This window comes from Balaenoptera borealis (genome assembly GCF_965194805.1).
Source record: "Balaenoptera borealis genome assembly, chromosome: 2".
NCBI lineage: Eukaryota > Metazoa > Chordata > Mammalia > Artiodactyla > Balaenopteridae > Balaenoptera > Balaenoptera borealis.
Window position 1 is genome coordinate 93341814 of NC_138867.1, and position 14770 is coordinate 93356583.

Sequence of the window (14770 nt, forward strand, 5' to 3'; positions counted from 1 at the left end):
TATTTTTGGCTGCATTGGGTCTTCATTGCTGTGCGTGGGCTTCCTCTAGTTGGAGCGAGCAGGGGCTACTCTTCCTTGCGGTGCATGGGCTTCTCATTGCGGTGGCTTCTCTTGTTGCAGAGCACGGGCTCTAGGTGCGCGGGCTTCAGTAGTTGTGGCTCTTGGGCTCTAGAGTGCAGCCTCAGTAGTTGTGGCGCACGGGCTTAGTTGCTCCGCGGCATGTGAGATCTTCCCGGAGCAGGGCTCGAACCCATGTCCCCTGCATTGGCAGGAGGATTCTTAACCACTCCGCCACCAGGGAAGTCCCATCCTGTTCACTTCTAATGATCCCCCCACCTCAAGGAAGCAGGATAGAGGGTGGAATGGTCCTTTAGGAATCTGGATGTTGAGACTATGACCTTTTCTCCTGTTTGCTCTGTGCCCAAGTTAACCTTTCTAAGCCTTGATTTTCTCCAATAGAGGACTCTGGTCCCTTCCAAAAGTAAGATTATGAACTCCTTTTGTATTTATATTTATGCAATAAATATTTAATTTATTAGCTGCCCACTTAGCACCAGACACTTTGCTAAGTGCTGTGCAGTCGGGTAGTGAGTGGTTTTCCCAATTAGGAAAACAGCTTGGGATAGAGAAACAGACACAAGCTTTGTTGGAGTCAGTCTTGGGTGTAAACCCAGTCTCTGCTATTGCAGCTGGGTGCCCTGTCCATGTTATTTTTCTTCCCTAAGCCTCAGTTTCTTCCTCTCAAAAATGAGAATAACGTTACCTATTCCATAGGGCTATTCTCAAGGTTACAATAAATAATTTTTAGGTTCCTACCCTTCCCATTCTTTAGCTTTGCCACTTTGGCTAAAGACCAAAAACTACAAATGACCTGAGGATAGAGATTGCATCTTAGGATTTCTTGAATCCCCTGTGTTGCCTGAAAAGTTGATACATCCTCCTTCTGATACGTGAGTTGAAATACCATTTAGCATAGGTACATGGCAGTAGACCACATTGTCAAAGAATCACCCACGTGCAGAGGGCCAAGTTCGAAGGCTTCTCCACACCAACAAGCAATTCTCAGATGCCAGCAGAGAGTCCAAGAGTTCAACTCAGTTCTGACACTTTCTACCCGGAGATAGAATCAAATTCCACAGGTAAAGGGCTCAGTCCAACAAGACTGCCTTCCACTTCAGACACCAGTAACAAGCCCGGGTTGTTAACCTGTGCTTCTGACCAACTGGCTATAAATCAGAGGTCCCGACGTCCCCCTCTTCAGGTTCAATTAGAATGGCTCACAGAACTCAGGAAAACCATTTACTCACTCGATTACCAATTTATTATAAAAGGAAACAGATCAATAGCCAGATGAAGAGATACATAGGCGAGGTCCCAAACAAAGGAACTTTTGTCCTCATGGAGTTTGGGGTCCAGCACAGTGGCACAAGGAAGCATTGTGGTTCCCCAACATGGAAGCTCTCTGAAAAGGGACAAAAAGCTGTCCTTTGGGGTTTTATGGAGGCTTCATTACATAGTCATGACTGACTAAATCATTGGCCATTGGTGATCGATTTAACCTCTAGCCCCCTCCCCTCCCCAGAGGTCAGCGATGCGACTGAAAGTTCCAGCCCTCTAACCACATAGTTGGCTCCAGGGACATCCAGCTCCCCTCCTTATGTGCTTTATAAAAGTCACCTCATTAACATAACAAAAGACACCTTTATCCCTCTCAACACTTCAGACATTGCAAGGGTTTGGGGAGCTGTGCAGGAACATGGATGAAGACCAGATATATAGGAAAACTATATTTTGGTCTTTCGAATGACCAAATATATATTTTGCTTATAAATCACAATTTTGCATCCACTCATTTGGACAAGAAGGTATATACGTAAATAGCATTCAGGAAATCCCAGTATTAAGCTCTTTTCTTCTCTTACCTCTTTGAGTCTTAGGTTCCTCAACTGTACACTGAGTGGGTTAGATTATCTTTTACGTTCTTTCTTGTTCTGACTAGCTTATGATGTTATGACATGTAGACACATTTTTAAAAATGAACATTGTGCTATTTTAAATTAAAACTAATTAAATGCTTCAATAATAGAAGTTCTATTTAAAAAATCTCTTTACCTTAATGAGACTCTGTGATCTTTTCCTGTCTTTTTTCCTGGGCCTTGCTTTCCTACAAAGTTGTGTTCAATATGTGTGTTCAATTTTGAGTTCTTCCTACTTTTCAGTGTTACTATAGAGTGTTCCAAGTGTATCAGCATGGAAACTTTTGAATTCATATTGTTGATAAGTTAGGGAGCTTATTCCTTGAAGGACTGAACTTGAACTGTTAGAGTAGTTTTTCTGTTTTTGAATCTGTGGATCTTGACTAACATCTTAAAAATGATGACATAACAGTCTTCCAAGGCAATAGAAATAAAAGCAAAAATAAACAAATGGGACCTAATCAAACTTATAAGCTTTTGCACAGCAGAGGAAACCATCAACAAAATGAAAAGATAGACTACAGAATGGGAGAAAATATTTGCAAATAATACGACCGACAAGGGATTAATTTCCCAAATATACAAACAGCTCATACAACTCAATAGCAAAAAAACAAACAACCCAATTAAAAATGGGCAGAACCTTACATAGACATTTCTCCAAAGAAGACATACAGATGGCCACTAGGCACATGAAAAGATACTCAACATCACTAATTATTAGAGAAACACAAATCAAAATTACAATGAGGTACCATCTCATACCAGTCAGGATGGCCATCATTAAAAAGTCCACACTGGGCTTCCCTGGTGGCACAGTGGTTGAGAATCTGCCTGCCAATGCAGGGGACACGGGTTTGAGCCCTGGTCTGGGAAGATCCCACATGACGTGGAGCAACTAGGCCCATGAGCCACAATTACTGAGCCTGTGCGTCTGGAGCCTGTGCTCTGCAACAAGACAGGCCACGATAGTGAGAGGCCCGCGCACTGCGATGAAGAGTGGCCCCCACTTGCCGCAACTAGAGAAAAGCCCTCGCACAGAAACGAAGACCCAACACAGCCATAAAAAAAAACAAAAAACAAAAAAACGTCCACAAATAACAAATGCTGGAGAGGGTGTGGAGAAAAGGGAACCCTCCTACACTGTTGGTGGGAGTGTAAATTGGTGCAGCCACTATGGAAAACAGTGTGGAGATTCCTCAAAAAACTAAAAATGGAGTTGCCATATGATCCAGCCATCCCACTCTTGGGCATATATCCAGATAAAACTATAATTGGAAAAGATACGCATATCCCAATGTGCATAGCAGCACTATTCACAATAGCCAAAACATGGAAGCAACCTAAATGTCCATCAACAGATGAATGGATGAAGAAGATGTGTGTGTGTGTGTGTGCACACACACACACACACACACACACACACGATGGAATATTACTCAGCCATAAAAAAGACCGAAATAATGCCATTTGCAGCAACATGGATGGACCTAGAGATTATCATACTAAGTGAAGTCAGACAGAGAAAGACAAATACCATACGATATCACTTATATGTGGAATCTAAAATATGACACAAATGAACTTATCTACGAAACAGAAACAGACACACAGAGAACAGACTTGTGGTTGCCAAGGGGGAGTGGGGGTGGGGAGGGATAAATTAGGAATTTGGGATTAGCACATACAAACTATTATATATAAAATAGATAAACAACAAGGTCCTACTGTATAGCACAGGGAACTACATTCAGTGTCTTGTAATAAATTATAATGGAAACGAATATTAAAAAGTATGTATACCTACACATATATATAACTGAATCACTTTGCTATACACCAGAAACTAACACAACATTGTAACTCAACTATACTTCAATAAAAAAATAATAATGACATAGAATGGAATTGAAAATATCAGTGGTTTCATAAATGTTTGTTTCAGTTTATATTTGTGTGTGGATGTGTGTTTGCTGGTTAGTCATGGACTGCTTTGGTTCCCAAAACTAAGACCTTAAGTGAAATATAACTATGTATCCCCTCTGCCCAGGATGGATGTGTAAGAAACAAGTTTTTATCGTAGTGATAACTTTAAAAATCCAGTTAAATATAAATAGATAAACCATATTCTATACCAAATAAAGCACAGAGGGGAAAAAAACCTTACGTGTGAAGGGTATACATTTGTTAGTTCTTTGGTTCACATGCTTGCCTATGCTTTTCCTTTGGCCTTGTGTTACATCAGCTAGCTTCTACCTGAGGAAAGCTAAAACACAAACACAGTCCACATGTGAGAAGCCATTATTTTATAATTAGCTGCCTTCAGTTCATTTTATGATTCTGTGTTTATTCTTGATGCTCAAAGCAGCATTCATTTCATCACTCCCTCCTCTCCTTTTCCTCATTAGCAGTCATCTCATTCAGCTATAACTTTTACCCCCTCGTCATCTTCTTAAAACACTCATGCAGGCACACACACCTACACCCACGGCTACTTCCAATTAATTCAGAGGCGTTCTTAGGGAATGACTCAGCATGATTCATCAGCCTGTCTCTTTGGTGAACCCATGTTACCAAGTAACCAATGTATTTTTAATAGTTAACCCATCGCATAGGCCAAACAAGATTCAGGTTTCTTCTAGTTTACTGTTGTAGTCCAGCTCAGGTACGATAAGTATCCAGGCATGTATCAGGATAGGATAAAAAATTATGGAATTGAGGTTTAGAATGAAGGGATTCCCAGGACTGGAAGAAATTCCTGTGATGCAGAAGTAAAAGAAGGTTATTTTAAATTTAGTTCTATTCATTTACAGAATGAATTTTGTTTAAGCATTAGTAGATACTGAGAAAGTCATATTATTCACCGATAAGAGGAGGAAAGGTCACAGCCTGAGGATCACGTAATGTCAGTTGAAACCAAATGGACACCATGATGTTTGTTTTCACCTCTTTGTAATGAAGTGTGTTGTGAACTTTGGACAGTGCCTAAACTATATTCCAGAAGGTCTTTTATGGAATGCCTACTCACCATGATGTACTTCAGTTATTAAAAGTGCATAAGAACTGAGTTACATGAGTGAATTATTGATATATCCCTAGTGGCAGGACCCCACTTGAGAGTGGGGATTACTCTAGTTCCCAGTCATTGGTGGTGTTTCCTGGATCCTTGGTGGAGACTCAAGCAGAGTGGAGATCCAGGGGACAACTGGTGCTGGTTTCTCTGGTAACCAGAGAACTGGTAACAGGTAGTTATAATGGCTTGTCCTGACATCTCTACATTGCTGCCTGTTTTCATGTTGTACTTTTGCATCTAGTGACATGATGCATGCATTTGCCTGAGTTTCTCAGTTGGTGTTGGAGGACAGCTGTGAAAGTATAATGTTCGAAAATGTCTCATTGAGATCTTACTGCATGATACCCTTGCTTTTGTATTGCCTTTCAGAATTAAAGCGATAGAGAGTCCAAACAAAGAAGATGATACCCAGTGGCTGACCTACTGGGTAGTGTATGGTGTGTTCAGCATTGCCGAATTCTTCTCTGACCTCTTCCTGTCATGGTTCCCCTTCTACTACATGCTGAAGGTACGTTGGCTTTCCTGAACTGCCGTTTTCTTCCATCTGTGTTTTTGCTTTGCTCCCTATCCCTGAAATAAACTCCATCTCAGGACCTATATACAAGGAATAGGAACAGATGCTTGAATGTTGGACATCTGTGGCTCTGCCTCAGATTAATAAACAGGAAGACAGGATTCAACATGTCTAACTTATTTTGTATATTGTCTTGGAAACAGCCAAAGCAATTTTGTCTTTACAATGTGTTTGATAATAATAAAAGATGGAAATACTGTGAACTAGCTCAAGCATTGCTCTTTGCCAAGATCCTATCTTTATGCTCTGTTGTCTGTGTTTGATGCGTCAACATTGTAAATGTTACCAAGTCATCAATTATTCACAGTGGTGTGCTGGAGTCATTATTTCTGGAATAAAATACTTATTAATAGGTTTGGAAAAAGCAGATGTGAAACGGGCTCTCTGAGGAAGTCATTTTAATAACTCTGGCAGGTGCAGTAGTCTGGGATCAGCCCTGCCACGCCTTGTGTTTGCCAGAGAACTCGCCTCGGCTACTACTGTGTGAGGAAAGGGAGTAGGATGTTGAACTCGTCCCTAATGGCACCTGTATCAACTCCAGCCTTGGCCTCCAAGGCAAATGACGATGAAAAGTTTGCATCTTTTGATAGATAGGGTGGTTGGTTCTTTTTCTCTGAATGGGATGGACTGTCTTCAGTTGATTCCTCAGGTGTCTTCCGCGGAAGAGGCTTGCTTCCGGTTAGTTGCATAGGATGTAAATAGTTCCTCAGCTTCACCGACCCAGACTTCCCAAGCTGCCGAGGGTGGTGAGTCCAGATCTTATGAATTCTGGGTCTTCTTCTTTTCCCTCATACTCTTATGTATTTGCTTTAGTAAGAGTTACACATGACATAGTTTAAAGACTCAAATAGCTCTGGAAGAGTTTTGAAGATCTGCACTCCTGCCCCTTATATTGCCCTTCCTTAAAAGCAACCGCTGTCCCTTCATTTATGACAGATTATTTTGTCATTTACCTCTGTTTCTAAATAATATCCTTGTTTAGTTACCTTTTAATTTTTATGTTTTACACATTAGCTCTTTTATTTATTTATTTATTTATTTGGCTGCGCTGGGTCTTAGTTGCGGCATATCTGCGGGATTTAGTTCCCTGACAAGGGATGGAACCTGGGCCCCCTGCATTGGGAGCATGGAGTTTTAACCACTGGACCACCAGGGAAGTCCCTACACATTAGCCCTTGATACCCACCAGAAGATAAGGATTTGGCTTTCTTTCCTCCTTCCTCCCTGCCACACATGCAGGCTTGATAGTAATAAAAGATGTCCCCATCTTCCTCAGGGATAATTTTGGTTAGATAAGGCTTCACTGCTTTTATTATTATGACTTGTTAAGCACTGTTTAGTTGGGCCATATAGTATATATATAATGTACATGCAGTGTTAACTGCAGTGTTTTAGTTTCCCCGGAATCAATAATTGTTTCCTTATTTCTATATTTAGGCCTATTTTGAGTGTCCTTGTTGTTTTAATTTGTCCTAGTGTCTACATTTCTATTAACGTGCTTTTTAAATTTTCTATCTAAAGAAATGTAGTTACAGGAAATTAGACAGCGGAAGCTCTGTCATCCTTTGGTCTCCTTCCCCGCAGCCGCCACCATGTTGATATTACCTTGATTTTTAATTCTTGGTAATTATGGATATATTTTTTCTTTTCCTCTGGCCTTACCTATTTTTCAAACATATTTATTTGTATTTTCCTTCTTTCTGGGAGATTTTCTCAATCCAATCTTCCACTTTTCAGTTTTGTTCCATTCTGCTGTTTATGCCATACATTGTGTTCTTATTTCAGCTGTTATATTTTTCATACCTAGTAGTTTTGCTTGGCTCTTCCCTATGTTTTGTTCTTCTTTCATGTCGCTGTATTTCTTTTAGTATAGCTGTTTTTAAATTCTTGGTCGTTCACTTCTAAAATTTCTGCTGCTGATAGAATCTGTAGTTGATTGTGTTGTCTCTGTTTTGAACTGGTTGTACTTTTCAAATACCTTGTTATTTTGGCCTGTAAGTTCCTTCTCCTCCAGGAGTATCAGCTATTCCATCGGGTGTTAGAATGGAGGAGGCCACACCCTGATCCATGCTAGTCCATAAGCTCAGGGCAGGGGTGTGTGAGTCCTAGGGTGGGGACTCCAGGCAGCAGAAGAGCCACAGGTGATTACCCTTCCCCCACTAAACAGCTCCTCAGGTGCAGGTGTCACCCTTTCCTCCCCAAGCAGCTGCTCCTAAGTTGGAATTCACAGCTCTAGGGGTTGGAGCAGGAGGGCTTGAGGAGGAACTGCCCTGGCTACTTAGTCCCTAGCTGTTCTCCCCAGTGCCTCACAGGGCAGGACTTCTATGCCAAAACCTCTGTTTTAGAAAAAGTATAGGAGAATGTTTTTTAACTTGGAGGTATAGAAACTAGACAGAAATTTCTATATGACAATGGGCAGTATAAGCAAAGATAAAATCATGACAGACTAGGAGGATGTATTTACAACACTTACACCAGGTAAGGAATTAATATCCAGAATATATAAAAACATTTACAAGTAAGAAGAAAAGGAGAAAAATGAACAAAGGTTATAAATAGACATTTCACAGAAGAGAAAAAAATATGCGTAGTCAGTGATCTGGGAAATGTGAGTTAAAATAGTGAAATACCATATTACATTTAAATACCTGCTCGTTACATTGGCAGGTATCTAAAAGGATGAGAATATCTGGTATTGGTGAATATATTGGGAAATGGATGTGTGGTGGTAATGCTATAAATTGGAATAGCCTTTTTAAAGGAGGCCTTGACAGTTTCTTGTCACAATGAAAATGATACTCTAGCAATTCTAAGTATCCATCCTAAGGAAATGTTCACCACGCATAAGAGAGCTGCATAAGGACATTTATTGCAGCATTTTTGGTTATAAATAAAAATTATAAAAAAAAAAACCCTGCAGCGTCCGTCAACTGGTAAATGGTAAAATGAATTAATAGTACATCCATACAAGTTAAATGAAATGAAATCCATTTGTAGAGATATAGAAATTTTGCATAATTCATTAATTATAAAAAATTATAGAATATTACAGTATGAAACCACTTATGGTTAAAAAAAAGAAAAGCTAAATAGTTTAAAAGCTTAAATGAAAACATGGATAGTCTCTTAATTTTGAATGCTGTTACCACAGAACGCCTTTAACATAGCTGAAAATTTTTCCTTCAAAACAAATGGGAAAAAAATTGGTCTGTGGGAAGATTTAAGATTCCAGAGATTGCTGGATTTTTTGTGTGCTTTTGTTATCCAAAGATATTTAGCACTTATAAAAATAATTTTATAATCTTTAATTTGAATGTCCATATTTTAAACTTAAAATATTTTTGAACCCCTTAATAAGATCCATCTAACGGCAGTGACATCACATTGCGGTCTCTAACAGAAGGAAACTGGGCTTTTGCCTTGGGCCCCACTGCTCGCCCTGAACAGAATCCCGTCCGTCCGCAGAACCACTCACACCAGTATCTGACCTCAGACTTCCGAAACACAAGCCCGACTTCAGCCTGCTCCTGATCGCCTCTGCTAATGGGAGGCCCCTTGAGGTAGAAAGTATCCAGAATAAAAGATAATCACCAAGTCATTTATATTTGATTTTGAAGTACATTACAAAAATTGCTTTGCAACAAATTTTCCTCCCTAACAGTAAAACAAATGCACATCCATTAGTAGTGAGCGTCCAGCTGTTTGATGTCACGGCGTCCAGAATGAGAGAGTGAATTTACCGCATATGTTCCAAATAGATAATATACTTGAGATGATTAAAAATTGATTGTGCTGTCAATAAAAATGCTTTCTTCCTGCATTAGTGGCGTATTCTGAGTGGCTTCAGTGAACTGACTGAGAAAAGGTCTCTGAATTGCAGAGTGTGTAGGAGAATATCCCATTTTAAGGACTAGCATAGATCTTACCTGCGCCATTGCTACAATCACAAGGTGATTGTGTGGGAGGATGAAAAGGAGACCTGCAACTAAGGCCATGTTTACTATTTTATCTTTTGCAGAATTAGTATTGTTGGCCTTTTCCCCCCATTTTTCTAAAGCAGCCTATAAGATTGCAGGAATATAAGAGGAACCAATGATTAGGCATCAAGGGTTAGTCGAGAAGATACTGTTCAATGTATTGAGCTAGAAAAAGTGGATTCTGCCTGTTCAGAGCTTTGCTCTGAGGTCCATCTTTGAACACAAGGTTTAAAAATAAATGTATTTATTTAAAAATAAATTTTTTCTCTGATTGTTAAAGTAGTGTATTTCTTTATTCAGCAGATATTTATTTAGAACCTCTATGTGCCAGAATCTGTTCTAGGTCAGGGGGATTTTGGTGAATAAAACAAAATCCCTGCTGTCATACTGTTTGCATTTGTGTTGTGGGTGTGTGCATGTGTGTTGGGGCATGTTTTAGATAGGGAAGAAAATAGTATTTGGAAGACTACCACTGTTATCATCTTAGGGTAGTCTTCCTTTTTTTTTTTTAATGTGCAGATAAATTGCTTGATGTAAGACAATTGTTATTGTCTTAACCATCGATGTATGGTTGAAACCATATATATCAGGGGTCCCCAACCCCCAGGCCGTGGACCAGTACCAGTCCGTGGCCTGTTGGGAACCGGGCCACAGAGCAGGAGGTGAGCGGCGGGCAAGCAGGCGAAGCTTCATCTGCTGCTCCCTGTCGCTTGCATCATCACCTGAACCATCCCCCCGCCCCCCCCCGCAGAAAAATCATTGTCTTCCACGAAACTGGTCCCTGGTGCCCAAAAGGTTGGGGACCGCTGATATATATGATATATGATTCTATAACTCACTTTTTTTCAATTAACACAATATTATGAGTATTTTCTCGTTCAATATTCTTTGACATAAATGTCTAATCCATTATAGATAATAACTTATTCATTCCCCAGTTAATAGACATTTAGGACATTTACCTTGCTATTTTAACTAATGCTACAATGAATATCTTTGCACCTCATCTTTACTCTCATTTGAATCATCTTCTAGATTTATTTTTAAAACAAGGTTGAATAAACTTTGGCAAGTTGAAGTCCTGATCCAGACCGTCACCTGTATTGTTTCACCCATTGACAGAGAGCATAACATTTCTCTTCTTAACTTTGTAGGAGGCAAAAAAGATAGAAGAATCTTCCCCTTCCCATGTTCGTTTTTACCTTTCATTTGTGCGTGCTGAGCAGTCTGTTTTAACTTTAGCCCATGACCATTCTCGTGGCTACGTTGCAAAGCCTTCCCAAGGCTTCTGTTTCTGATCAAGTGATTGCAGCATACCAGGAAGTCAGTGTTGACATACATTTTTTCTGACATTAACTCTCAGTTCTCACCAGGCTAGTCCCAAACCGTGCATATTAAGTGTATCCCTACCTTGGAAATACCTCTTCTAGGGGAAAATTGAGTAGTGACAGCATTAGAATCATAGACAGAATTATCTGGTCTGTTGTAATTTGTAATTTAAGGATTTAGTGTGTCTGTGCTAATAGTGCCGAGAGTTGAGTTGAAATGGCATGCCCGGACTCTTTGTCTGAGTGGGCTTGTGTTTGCTGTTGGAAGTATCGTCAGCGGGCACTTTGGGGGCAGCTTGATTAAAAGGATGGCCAGATCTGTGTAGCTCAGGGTATTCCTCGGCTGTAGAGTAGTTACATAGATTAAGAAAAGGGAGTTGTAAAAGCTGGTGGCTGAATATCACCTTGAGAGTTGAATAGTAATTAACTTTATTTTTAATACAAGAAAGTTACTTCATATGAGAACTGGAAAATGCTCACGATGTAGGTAAAGAGCAGTAATTATTTTATTGTCTCAAGACGATAGCTAGAGGGTACCAGAAAGAACTAACTGAACAGCCTGGAGAATAGCCTATAAAGTTAATCACATTGCAGAGGTACAGAAATGTAGACTCTTGGCTCTGGTCCTGTCTGGTAGCCATGCTTAATTCATCCAGAAAAGGTGAATGAATCAGCTTTTCTGGGTTGCTGAAGGGCTGTTACCTGCATAGGCAGGTAATATTTCAGAGATTTTTCAACAACAGTAAGAACTGTAGGATGTGGTAATACTACTACTATCTTGTACGTTTTTTAATTTGTGACTTTCCTAAAAATCCTGCAGAAGAGAAAATCGACTCTTAGAGAGGTTGTTTGATTTACCTAAAGTCATAGAACAGATACCAACTCTCCTGGTTCTTAACCCAGTGAGTCATTTCTACTTCACCTTGAGGCCTGTGGGCATGTGTGTCTACATCAATAATCCATTCCTGACAATTAGATATTCTACGTAGGAATACGAGCCAGGAGACTATTTCTTACAATTTTAAATAGTAACAATTAAAATGTATTACATGTCAATTTAAAACTCCATGCCAATTTCCTAAATATTAATACAGCAAGATGCCCCTGTATAAATAACAAATATATTGGATGTTAGATGCTAAAAACTAAATCCAAATAGTTCCTGCTCTCCAAATAGTTAATATAGTTGGTGGGAAACTATTGCTTTGTTTGCAGTAAGTAGTACATGGCACGTCCCCTTGGACACTGCATTCTCTTCAAAATGTCCACACAGAATTCCGATGTTCTGTCAAGAATGTAACTTTTCCTTTTCCTGTATATCATTTTGTCTAAATTGTTTTATTAAGTTTTAGGTGTGTGTGTATGTATTAGCGTTACCTATATAAGCAGCCGATGGAGGGATTTCCCTGGTGGTCCAGCGGTTAAGACTCCACGCTTCCACTGCAGGGGGCGCGGGTTCCATCCCTGGTTGGGGAACTAAGATCCCGCATGCTTTGTGTGTGGCCGGAAAAGAAACCCCAAAAAAAACAAATGATGGAAAACATGAATGTTTGGATACTGAAAACCACAGGGAAATGTTAACTAGAGAGATGGTCTCTAGGGTCTGCCTGTTAATAACCTGGCTGTAAGCAGAGGACATTAAAGCTAAAGCCAGTGAAAACTGCAGTCACACTTAGTTCTGTGCTTCGGGTTAATGCAAATGTGTAGTTCAGAAAACCAGGTTTCTCGGGCGTATCTTCACAAGGATGGCTGGCCAAGCCCAGTGTGTGCTGGAGCAGAGTCACTTGGAAAACTAAAAGTAAATGTGGAGCTACACACACACACTAAAGACTGAGGATATTTCAAGGAATTGGCTTCATTTAAGAGCTTGGACCTGTAACAGAAGGTCTTACTTGCCACTGTGTGTCTGTGCGGGCTCACTGGAGTTTTGGGTGGTTGCACGTACAGCTGTAGTGAGACTACGAGATGGCCAGTCTGAATCTTTGCCCTTCCCCTTCCTACTGCCATGCTTTCCCATCCTTTGCTTTCCTAACTCTGAACATCCCATTTTCAGTAAATGAGTTTTGGAGTCTGTCGCACGTAAGGGGTGGGAGAGGTAAAGAGAGGGCTGGCTTAAAATCATAACTTGGAGATTATGGCAATGAATTGCATTTGGCTGAATTCTCTGATATGGAAAGCAGGCAACCTTTTGGGAATACATGGAGAAAATTTTGTCTGTAGCTGTTAATAGTCACTGATTCTACTTATTATTTTATGTTGTTTTCTAATATAGTTTGGCTTGAATATTTACATTTTAAAATACATTGTTTTTTAATAAATTACTTTCACTTTGTTTTTTCTTTATATTCCAGTTAGAAGACTGTTTTGTTTTGTTTTTTTTGTAATTGTGTATGTAAGTATGTCATGACTTTGCATTTCATTTCAGGTAGTAAAAGGAGAGGTAAGAACAAAATAATTGTTTAAAAAGGGTGTATGTTGGTCCTGGGATTTGATTTTACCTGGCTTAATGCTCTAATGAGGTAGCTTGTTACTGTTTCATGGATGTTGGTAGAAAACACAGTATTCTTGGGATAGGGACAGAGCCTTACTATGCTAGATGCTCCAAGTGTTTCTTATTTTCTTACAAAATCTGTATGAGGTAGATATTTTTAAATTTCTATTAATATTTTTTTTTTTATAGAGTCAAAACAGACTTAAGCAATTAGGTAACTTGCACAAGGTTTTCCCAGCTAGTGAGAAGACTGGAACCAGCTTTTCTGAGCCCAGTTCTCTTACCTCTATATACTGTAGTATACAATTCTCTTAGTCCCCAGTTTGTTGGATGGAGAGATCTGTGTATATCTTTAGATCAAGATTTTAAATTTTGTGTATTTTGCTTTGTATTCTTACTGATTTCTAGTTTTTTGATATATCAATTTTTGATGGAAATGTTAAAAATCGATTGTGGATTTTGTCCATTTATCTATATAATTCTGACTTTCAAGTTTATACATTTCAAAGCTATATTGGAAGTGATATATAATTATAAAAATTAAAATTATATAATTGTAAATATAAAAAACACAAACCTATATATATTTACGTATTTCAAAGACATATAGGTTCAGGCAAATTGTTCTCCTTGACTAACTGTTTTCCTTCTTTATCACTGTTTACTTATTTTGCCTTATGTTTATGTACTATTAATATTACTATAATATATGAGCTAATTTGAGAGTTGGTATTTGTCAGATACATCTTTTTTCATCTCTTTATTTTCAGTGTTCCTAATTGGTTTTACCTCTGTTGTGTTTCTTATCAGAAGCATATAGCCATAGTTTGTTTTTTTAAAATCCAGTCTGGTAACCCCTGTCTTTTGAAAGCTCGCCCTCCGACCCTGATCTGTTCAGAACCTGCATTTTGTTTTGTATTTTGAGTGTCATAGAAGTTCAAAGTGTAATGGAAATTTCTCAGAGCCAACGTGGTACTGCTGGGGTGAGTTTGGGGCACAAATGTGTGCATTTTAACTCAAGCTCTCTGTCATTAGTAGTAGCCCCTTAGCAGGTTTGCATCTCTAGAGCAAACTTAAAAGACCATCTTAGAAAGGAACGTAGCTTCTTGATTATTTGAATACATTCTTTGGTTTGGAATAAAAGGACTATAGAAATAAATATATATGGCATAAGAAGTTGAAAGGTTTTTACTTTAAGGAGGAGAAGTAAAAACTACAGATTTGGAATCTCAAGAAATGACTTCTGTTTTTTATAGAGTCACCTATGCTGTGTGGAATACAATATAGTTAGAAGCTTTTAAGCTGAAAGAACACAGTATGCTGTTTATCAAACATTCTAGGGAAATGAGCA

General features: G+C 39.1%; 1 protein-coding gene across 1 annotated transcript in view; it reads left to right on the forward strand.

Annotated features, from left to right (window-relative positions):
* Positions 1 to 14770, forward strand: part of REEP5 (receptor accessory protein 5) — a 42839-nt gene that overhangs the window by 19890 nt on the left and 8179 nt on the right. The window contains exon 3 of the mRNA XM_082378516.1: positions 5419 to 5557. Within this exon, the coding sequence (XP_082234642.1) occupies positions 5419 to 5557 (139 nt within the window). The remainder of the gene's footprint in view (positions 1 to 5418; positions 5558 to 14770) is intronic.